Genomic DNA, 10,767 nt, shown 5'->3' with positions numbered 1-10,767 from the left:
TGAGAATCAAAATGATACAAGGGACAAAATGTTATCCTATATTTGTTTTTACAAAATCAATCACCAAAATGATATGACAGTAGCCATTTTTTGTATATAAAAATGTCTCGATGAGTTTTTAATTTTAAATGATAAGCTCATAATTCAACACTTTCATTTTGTACTTTTTTAAATAAATAAATAAATATATATATATATTATGTTATATCATTACCCTAATAAATTTTTTGGTCTTGAGAACAACTAATCATAATCCCCCAAATAAAAAACGATAATTAAGTTTGAAAAAATTACTGGAAAAAGTTATCAATTAACTTACATCATCACACAATGTTTAAATTTTTACCACATATTTTATTTTATTTTTATCACTTTTGGAACTACTTTTTCAGACTCCTCACATGATTATTTTACAATCGTCAAATGTTATAACTGAGAGAAATTGGATCAACTTCTATAATAATAATAATCATTTTCCATAACAAAAGTACATAAAATATATATTATGTATTGCCTATGGTGTATACTCTAACAATATTATTTATTCTTGAAATTGATTTGTCTAATTCTTAAGGCTGTCTAAATGTAATTAGCCAAAAGATGATAAGACAAAATGCTTATACTATTTGAGCTCTATTTTGTTATAAATTTTAGGTAAATTGTCTAAAATATTCTAAATGCCTCTCTTACTTTCTAATTAATTAATTAATTAATTAATTATTGTTATTATTTTTATTGAGGTCTCACATTTCTAATTCTTTTTTGAAAAGATGATCACAATAAAATAGAAGCTCAAATTTCACTTTTTTTATATAATCGACTACGATTGATTAGGGGACTATAATGGACTCCTATCAACATATAATCGGGTATTTGGGTGATTGGGTTTCAAAAATAAAGAGAGATTGTAAATCAATAAGAATAAATAAAAAATAATTACAAAAATATGAAGTTGTAAAAACGTTTGTGCTTCCCTGCAATAAAAAAATGTAACTTTATTTATACTGACGCACTTATTCATTTACACTTCTATATTTTCATAGTCAAATCTTCTACCAATCTCTCATGAAAGGTGGTAGGACTTTACACTTTGTCTGATTCTATAATCTGACTACTATGTGACAATTGAAAATTTTCTTTTAAAATTTTAATTTTAGTTTTTCTGTCCCACCCATATACAATCAAGCATGCCACATATTCAGAAAATTTAGTCAAATATTATCAAAAAATCATCAAGTGGTTCTAATTTGTTATAACTGTGGAATCTACACTACATCAAGGCTTCGTTTAAGAACATATTTTTTTAGTAATTTTTTAATATTTTGACTAAAATATAATATAAAAAAACTAGTATGTTTAGAATGATTTTTTAATTTTTATACGAAAAGATGTGTAAAAAATAGAGAGAAAAAATAATTTTTGACTTTTTGGTATAAGCTGTTAGTTTTTTAATTTTTTTAGTGACTTTTTAACTTTTAAACTAAAAAATAAAGTTGTCAAACGAGACCTAAGTTAATGTTAGCCATGCAATCACTTTCTAATAAAAAATTTGGACAATTTTTTTTTTTTTTTTTTTTTTTTGAGTTTATAGATTACTTGCTATGCTACGTACCTAAAACACTTGTCCAAAATATTATCCAAAATCAACAATAAATAATCCAAATTTATTATAATCGTGGATCTCGTACTATACAATAAATCCTAGCCTACTTTCGGCTAAAAATTTGAGCAATTTGTTTCTGAGCCCATAGATTTACTGACATATTTCTGTTTGGAAACTTGGATTTGTGACATTTTGATTAAAATAGTTAATAAAAATATAATAGGTTAAAATAGTTATTAAAATAAAATGTCATATTCAAATCATAATAAATTTTTTTTTCTTATAACCATCAAATCAATTACAAAAAAAAAAATATTATTCTAAACACAATTTTTTTTGCCAAACTAAAATAACTAAATAGTCAAAAATATAACTTTTTTAGCCAGATTAAAACAATCAAATAACTAAAAAACTAATTAAAATAGTGAGTATGTGCACGTGAAGGGGTCCAAAACTACATTAGGTGATGCAAAAAGATGCGTCTCCCAACTGAACTTTGTTCTTTAGCCCACGCGTTATCCATGCCCCCCTATATTTTTTTATGTCATCTATTTTCCTCCACATTTCTGATTGTATATGTTGTTTTGTATCTATAATATAATTTACATATGCTTCTTTTTAAAAAAATTTATTAGATACTCTCTGTCGGATTATTCTGTGATATAAATGTTATTTACATAATATTTTCACTCAATAAAAAAAAAATCATCAAATAAATTATTTTTTAGCTCTTATGTTTTTAATATAATTAAATCAACATATTTAACCCATAAAATTTTCACTGGTAAATTATGTCGATAATTTCCCTATTTTGCCTCTTGTTTTATTTTAGTTTTCGTAATTTTAATCGTCTCGATTTTAATTCTTAATTTTAAATTTTATATCAATTTAATTCAATTAATAATGTCAATTAAGATTTTTTAAAGAAAATGGATATTGGGTTGGTTGAGATTAACTTACTCAATTGAAAAAGTTTACAATTTTGCAAATAAGAGCATAACACGTCATTCATGTGAAGATTTTTCGTTAAAAAAAAATACTAACAATCGTAACAAATCAGATCGAATTGAGATAAAATAATAAATTCAAGATAATACTAGAACCAATTAAATAAAATTAAAATATAGAAACTATTGGTACCATATTCCCAATTTTCACTATCTGATTGATTGAATCAAGCATATAACTAACGTCACACACATTACTTTATCAAGTGAAAACTTATAAGAGTAGCACTACAATGTAAAATTACAAAGACACAAACATGTATTGTTTTGACAAATATATATAAAACACAACAATTGCTTTCTTCTCTTTCTCTCATTGGTCTCTCCTCTTCCTCTTCTCCTTTTTTATCGTTATCCCATCATTGATCATCATCTATGGAGTCTGAAGCTTCCAGGTGGTTTCAGTCTCTTCATGCCTCCTTTTCCTTCACCACCATCTCTCTCATCATAATCATCACCATCTTCTCTCTCTTCTCCCTCTCCCTCTCCCTCTATTTATTCAAAGCAAGGCTTTGGTGCAACTGTGAAATTTGTCACACATTTATCACCTCAAGTTGGTCACTCCAATTCACTAACCTCTGTGATTGGTACACTCATCTCCTCAAAAATTCTCCTACCAAAACCATTCACATACATGTGCTTGGCAACACAATCACAGCTAACCCTGAAAACGTTGAGTACATGCTCAAAACAAGATTTGAGAATTACCCAAAAGGCAAACCCTTCTCTGCAATCTTGGGTGATCTTCTTGGAAGGGGTATCTTCAATGTTGACGGTGATTTATGGAGGTTTCAGAGGAAAATGGCAAGTCTAGAGCTTGGAAGAATCTCAATAAGATCATATGCTTTTGAGATTGTCAGTTTTGAAATCGAAAACCGCCTTATCCCACTCTTATCCTCGGTTTCAGACAAAGAAGATATCATGTTGGATCTTCAAGACGTGTTTCGGAGATTTTCTTTTGATAGTATTTGCAAATTCTCATTTGGGTTGGATCCAGAGTGCTTAGAATTAACCCTACCCATGTCGGAATTCGCTATCTCCTTCGACAGAGCTTCTAAATTATCTGCTGAGAGAGCAATGACAGCTTCGCCGTGGATTTGGAAGATGAAAAGAGTGTTGAATTTGGGTTCTGAGAAGCAACTTAGCGAAGCTATCAACATGATCAACACTTTGGCTCAAGAGGTCATAAGGCAGCGGCGAAAAATGGGGTTTTCGAACCATAAAGATCTTCTTTCTCGGTTCATGGGTACTGTAAATGATGAAACATACTTGAGAGACATAGTCATAAGCTTCCTCTTAGCTGGTCGCGACACTGTTGCTTCGACCTTGACTAGCCTTTTCTGGCTTCTGGCTAACCACCCTGAGGTAGAGCTAGCTATTCTAGCCGAGGCGGATCGAGTCATCGGAGCTAGTTTAGAGCTCACAAGCTTGGAACAAATGAGAGAACTCCATTATTTGCAAGCAACAATCTATGAGAGCATGAGGCTATACCCGCCAATTCAAATTGATTCAAAGTTCTGTTTGGAAGATGATGTTTTGCCTGATGGAACTTCTGTGAAGAGAGGAACTAGGGTTACTTATCATCCCTATGCTATGGGGCGAATGGAACAGATTTGGGGACCAGACTGCTTGCAATTCAAGCCAGAAAGGTGGTTGAAAGATGGTGTGTTCTTTCAAGAGAACCCTTTTAAGTACCCGGTTTTTCAGGCTGGTCTTAGGGTCTGTTTGGGCAAAGAAATGGCACTGGTGGAGCTGAAGAGCGTGGCGCTTTCGTTGCTGCGGCGGTTCCACATCAAAGTAGCTGCACCGCACCACAGCCACCTCCGGTTCTCTCCCGGCCTCACCGCCTCTCTCCGTGGTGGTCTACCGGTCTTGATTCGAGGCAGGAGAACTCCATCATAGTACACACTACCAGAGTTTTAAATATTATTTAATACATATTTAATATTAGTCAAATATTAAAATTTTAAACTTCTAATATTGATATTCACCGATATATCAGTTAATATTGTCAAATATTAACCGATTTAATATCACTGATATTGATGCGTATCTATCACCCTAGTACAAGTATGCCACAAAACCCTAAATTTGGCTGATGAAGAAAAAAAAAAACCCTTGATTTCCCAAATTAGCATTGATCTAAGAAATATGCTATTGTGCACCAAACCGATTGGTGGGTTGTGAATCATGAGTAAAGTGGCATATGATCTAGTGGCCTACATGAGCATGTCTTGTTGGTTTTCGAGTAAGATTTTTTTCTAAATGTTGCATATTGTTGGGTGGCTGGTGCTTTTTTTTTTTTTAGGTAGTGTGCAGATATGTGTGTATATGTGTTTGATGAAGACATTAACTGTTCAGTTCACATCAGTGTCTCCAATTGTTGCCTTGTGAAGTTTGGAAGAACAGGATTCTACTGTATATGTAAAAATGAACTTCTGTTCTTTATGGATCATGATTTGTTGTCCACCTAAAGGTTCAATCTTGGCAGGTTATTGGTTGGGAAATTTTTTTTTATGTAATTCTTTTACTTACAAAAAAAAAAAAAAGTCGATTATAAAATGAAACACAATCCTTTCCCATGAGATGGATTGTCACCGATTTTATGATTAGTTTCTGTATTCTTAGAATGTTTATTTCCTATATAACTGCTGTATAAAATGTATATATTCTACTGTTGAATTTTGCTGCTTTCATTAATGTGCAAACTTGTCACTAATTCTATGATCAGTTTCTATATTTTAGTTTGTTTAATTCTTATGCAATGTTGTATAAAGTTCTGCTGCTTTGACTAGTGTGCAGTCAAGTGCTATCACTTAATTTTATGTCATATTTAATTTTATTTTCAAAAACCAAAGCTTACAATTGTACAGAATTTTCCTAGATGCATTATTTTTAAAGAATCGAATTTAATTTGAAGAACTTTATGCATTTGATTCCTAAGTATTTTGATCATTGAATATTGTTGTTGATATCGGATTTTGGCACCATAGTTGTAGATGTAAGGTGGTAAACTTTCATTAATATGCCTGGCCACTTTGCAAAATAATTATTTTTTTAGGTGATAAAGAAAATGTTATTGATTTTTTTTTTTTAAAACTCATTTTCTAAATTAACAATGTGCAAGCGATATAATTGGTTAGATGATTACGGAAGATATGAAAGAGAGAGTATTGCATTAGATATCTTAATTAATTATCACATCATTAAACTTAAAAAGTAAATTTAATTTTTGAACTTAAATAATAATAATAGATAAGGAAAATATGAGCAAAACATTGCATGTGATACTGATGGGCCCACAAGTGGGTCCGGCCCACTGCTCAGGACTCAGCCCACAGATTAAATATTAAGCCTAGTAACCTTGAGAAATCAATGATGGACCAAGACCAATAGTATTTAGACACCTGTCGGGCAGGGAATCAACCATGTAAGCAGACAAAGATCCTGCAAAGTTATTATACCCACACATCAGCCATTAATGAGGCTCTCGTAGCATTAAATGCGATAACCCCTTCACGTCGAAGAATATAAACTCACCATGAACGATGCAAGCTAGAATATAGACTTTCGGCCAACAAGACAGTCGGGAATGGATAAGGAAATGATGAGTAAAGGATATAAGGAAGCTTCCGAGATACGTTAAAGGTTAAGTTCTTCATCCCCCCTGTTAAGTTTTTATTCTTGACAATCCCATTTGACAAAACTCCTTTCATTTGTACTTTTATTCGCTTTTTTATGAGGTTATGAATTTTTTAGATACGAATTCAACCCGAATTGTGCCTTACAGAGAAGTTTGTGATGTTTATTCTTTCATGTTTGCCACTTCGCTGACTATGACAGGGATTAAGTTGCCCGGTCAGCTCGCGAGGGTCTAAGGGCCAGCGGCCCTTGGTGGGTCCGGGGCAGCGCCACGGCGAGGTTGAGGGGCAGCGCCTTTGAAGTAAAATGCAAAAGTGCATTTAAAGTTGCCTGTCCACTCGAGCGGCCGTTTGGACGCTCGAGCGGAGAATGTTGGGTTCCAGCAGTTTGACTTGTCTGCAAATATACTGTGAGGCGTGTTTTTACGCTCGAGTGTCCATTTCCCCGTTCGAGCATCCATTCCCACGCTCGAGTGGTCCTCACGATCTCAGCTTCTATAAAACCTCAAGTTACTCCAAATCTAGGGTTACACTTCCAGATCTTCTTCTTGGATATTAGGGTTTATATCTGGAGCTATTTTGCTAGTTTTCTTTGATGTTTGATTGAGTATTCAACTTATGATTTAAGAAGTATACATCAAAGGATTATTTGTTTATTCAATACAAAAGAAAGAGTTGTTCTTCCGTGGATTCTAGAGTGGCTCATCGTTGTGATTCGATATCGGCATTGTGGATTCAATGTTGAGCAAGACAATTCCAAGGTGAAGATGAGGCTAGAAGAGGCACATAGGGGTTGGTTCGATTCGGTGTGGATTCGTTAGGTAATTGAGAGTACACTTGTGTAATTCATTTATGTCTTCTTAGTGAATTATTTTGTAACTTTTGCCCATGGTTTTTTTTATCACAATTGGAGGCGCTCTAATTATGGTTTTTCCATATAAAATCGTTGTGTTAATTTGTCTTAATTGTTTGATTGAGATTGTTATTTACTACTTAAAATTGATACATAATCACAAATCAATATCTAGGGGGCTTCGAGATTTTTCACCCCTCTTCTCTCTCGACACAATCAAACTACTCTATCCTAACTCGATCGTTAGAGTGTCCGCTGGGGGATTACCTTCCCTCTTGGACTTTTATGCGGAATGCTCCGTGGACTTCAAGGCCAACAGACCTGTTAGAATCGTGGATTAGCCCGACCCATCCTTCGTAGGTATAACTGCAACATCAGTTGGCGCCGTTTGTGGGAAAACCTAACTCCGGTCAACAATTGTGTTCATTTTCACCGGAGGGAACTCATCTTCACCTCTCTCCTATGTTAGGGTGAATGGTAACGACCAGGCAATGTTTTGAAAACTGGACTGGTGAGCGAACCAAAAAAGGGACCGAGTGGACGGGTCACCGGTTCAACCGTCGGGCCAAAGCGGTTGAACCATGACGTCATAATTAATATTATATATCTAAAAAATATAATTAGAAATTATAAATAAATAAAAAAATATATAAATACTCAAATAAAAATAAAATTTGTTGCATAGTATTTGTTAATAATATTTAATAAAATCTTAACTGATAAAAAAAAGTCACTTATTTTAAAGAAATTAAATTTTTTTGACATTCCCTCTAAACAAATTGATTGAATGCTAGATTTAATTTTGGAGGGAAATAAAATTTTCAACTCTCCCTCCAATCTATATGATTCAAATAATTTGATTGAATCCCACATTGAATTTTGTAGGTTCTCTTTGAAATTTTTTTTCCTATAAATAACAATAGACTTTCATAATATCCTCAAGCTTCCAATGAGACTCCTCCTTATGAGAGGAGACTTTTAAAGTAAGAATTTTTAGTCAAAATTTTAATATATATATATATATATATATATATAAGAAAGAAAGAAAACAAAAGAAGAAAAAAAATAGTTAAAGACAGAATTTAAAAAAAAAAAAAAAAACGGGCCGACCCTAAAAACTCGATCCGGGTCGCCAGTTCTACCTGTTTGACTGTCGGGTCTACCGATTTTTCAATTTTACCTCGTCTTTGGCCTTAGTCTTGGTTTAGAGAGTTTTCCAGACTGGAACAAGACCCGGTCCGGCTAGTCCGATCCGGATTTCAAAACAATGCGACCAGGTCCATGGCTTCCTAACACAATGCTGGTGATCCTGAAGTTGAGTCCTCTAACCCAAATAACCCACCTCCGTATTTCGCAAAACTTACCAACAGCATCAACTGTCTGACCGAACAAAACCAAGCCTTGATCAATGCTTTACTCCAGCGTGATCTACCTATTCCTCCCCCATCACTACAAATAGTTCCCCCGTACCCCGAACAAGCCCACAATCACTGCCAACTCCCACCACAAATGCCCCACAAAACATTTCCACCATTCGCCCCACACACTCAACCGTCAAATCTCGATGGTCCGCACCGTCCTCCTTCCGGCTTATAACTTCGGCAAGAGACGCCACCGCCTTTCCATAATCACCTCTCACCGCACTAGGTCGTCGCTCACGATGGCAAGGCTAGTAGTGTTTAACCTCTGATTCCTGCTTACGGGGATAATGCCCCTGTTTAGGACGAGGAGCTGCGGGCCATGAAGCTGCAGGCCATGAAGCTGCAGTTACAAGGGGTCATGCAGGACATGCAGCACAAAACTTCCTCTACTGTCAACTCTCCTTTTACCACCTCCATCAGAGAAAAAGCTCTCCCTTCCAAGTTCAAAATGCCATCGATTGACACTTTCGATGGTACCACCGATCTGGTTGACCATGTGGAAGCATATCAGACACTCATGATTCTCCATGCCTTCCCTAACGAAATCATGTGTCGCGCCTTCCCTATCACATTGAAGGGGTCGGCTCGCCTATGGTTCAGCCAGCTTCCTCCAGACACTGTCACCTTCTTTCGCTAGCTCAACGAGTTCTTCTTGAGCCATTTCATCGGTGCTTAGCAGCAGCGACATCCAGCAACCTAACTGCTAAACATCCGGTAGACGGAAGGGGAGTCACTATGCAGCTTTGTCACTCGTTTCAATACCAAGGCCTTATAAGTGGAGGAAAATAATGACAAGGTCATTTTCACCGCCTTCATGGCCAGTTTGCGCCCATCAGATTTCATTTTCTCCCTTTCCAAAAACGCTCCGTCCGTCATGGCAGCCCTTCTTGCAAAAGCCTAAAAATATATGAATGTCGAGGACTCCTTGGCAGCCCGCCAAGACTTCGCATCTAAAAATCCACCCCTCAAGGACAAAAGAAAAAAATCCAAACACAGGTCCTCACAATATACATATCGACCTCTCCAGCACACAGACTGACCGGCTCGAGCAGACCAACCGACACTTACCCACCCGCCTGGTCGGTTCGAATGGTACACCTCTTTTAATTCACCCATAGAACAAGTCTTGCACCAAATTCAACGAGATTACAACCTGAAATGGCCTCAACCATCCAGATCTCCCTCCAATCGACGGGATCAATCTAAGTATTGTCGCTTCTATCAGGGCCACGGCCATAACATTCAAGAATGTGTCAACCTTAAAGATCAGGTCGAGGATTTGATTTGCTAGGGGCGTCTCAGCTGATTCAGAAAGGCCAATGACTGACCCCTCGAGACACAACCGCCAATGCACTCTTCCCCGATAACCTACACAACCCAGGCAGAATGATGATCAGGTCCCACCACAACACTGAGCAGAAGGCGACCCTGCCCCCCGGTCGGCAAGATCAGAGTCATCGCTGGAGGGCTCGCGTGCGGCAGACCATCTTGGTGAGCCGAGCTCAGAAAAATCAGACAAGACTCTGATAAGGAAGTAATGACACTGGACTATCCCTACAAATAACCTAAGCAATGGTCTGAACCAATCACCTTTACGGAGGCAGACTGCACAGGTATTCGCTACCCCTATGACGACCCCTTGGTTATTTCCATTCTCTTATAAAATTACAAAGTCAAACGACTACTTGTTGACAATAGCAGCTCTTCTAACATCATCTTCCTCAATGCCTACCGACAGCTTAAGGTTGGAAAAGAAAAGTTGTCGCCTCTCCAAACCCCACTAGTCGCCTTCGCCGGAGATCGGGTGACCTCCATAGGTTCCATCGATCTCCCCATCACCATAGGAGAATATGCACGACCATCTACCAAACAACTCACTTTCCTCATCGTCGACTGCCCATTTACTTACAACATCATACTCGGTCGCACTACTCTCAATGCCCTCCAAGCTGTCACCTCCACCTACTATCTGGCCATGAAATTTTTGACTGATCTGGGGTTAGCATAGTGAAAGGCGAATAGACGGTGGCCAGAAAGTGCTACGTCGCCTTGCTAAAGGAAGTCAAGATGAAAGAGGCTATGATCATCGAAGGCCTTAATGTTCGAGATGAGGAAGAGCTAGTTAGAAGTGAACCAGTGGAGGAACTGGTCGAAATACCTATTGATCCCATCGATTCAACAAAAACGGCTAAGATTGGCAACCAGCTATCCTCTCGGGCCAAGGCCGACCTCACGGCCCTCT

At 36.6% G+C, this 10,767-nt stretch overlaps 1 protein-coding gene across 1 annotated transcript; it reads left to right on the top strand.

The window, feature by feature from the left end:
* The first annotated feature begins 2,820 nt into the window (after positions 1-2,820).
* On the top strand, positions 2,821-5,292 carry LOC114266677 (cytochrome P450 94C1). The gene has a single exon (XM_028207594.2). It carries the CDS (start codon positions 2,986-2,988, stop codon positions 4,510-4,512), a length of 1,527 nt encoding a protein of 508 aa, XP_028063395.2. The 5' UTR covers positions 2,821-2,985; the 3' UTR covers positions 4,513-5,292.
* The last annotated feature ends 5,475 nt before the right edge of the window (positions 5,293-10,767 follow it).

Source organism: Camellia sinensis, chromosome 3 (assembly GCF_055761805.1).
Source record: "Camellia sinensis isolate YWXY chromosome 3, ASM5576180v1, whole genome shotgun sequence".
In the NCBI taxonomy this organism is placed as follows: Eukaryota; Viridiplantae; Streptophyta; class Magnoliopsida; order Ericales; family Theaceae; genus Camellia; species Camellia sinensis.
Note: the sequence above shows the minus strand (reverse complement) of the source record. Positions and strands in the feature narration are given on the sequence as shown.

Coding starts and splice junctions, on each gene's coding strand:
- LOC114266677 (XM_028207594.2), top strand. CDS start 2,986: ATGGAGTCTGAAGCTTCCAGGTGGTTTCAGTCTCTTCATGCCTCCTTT.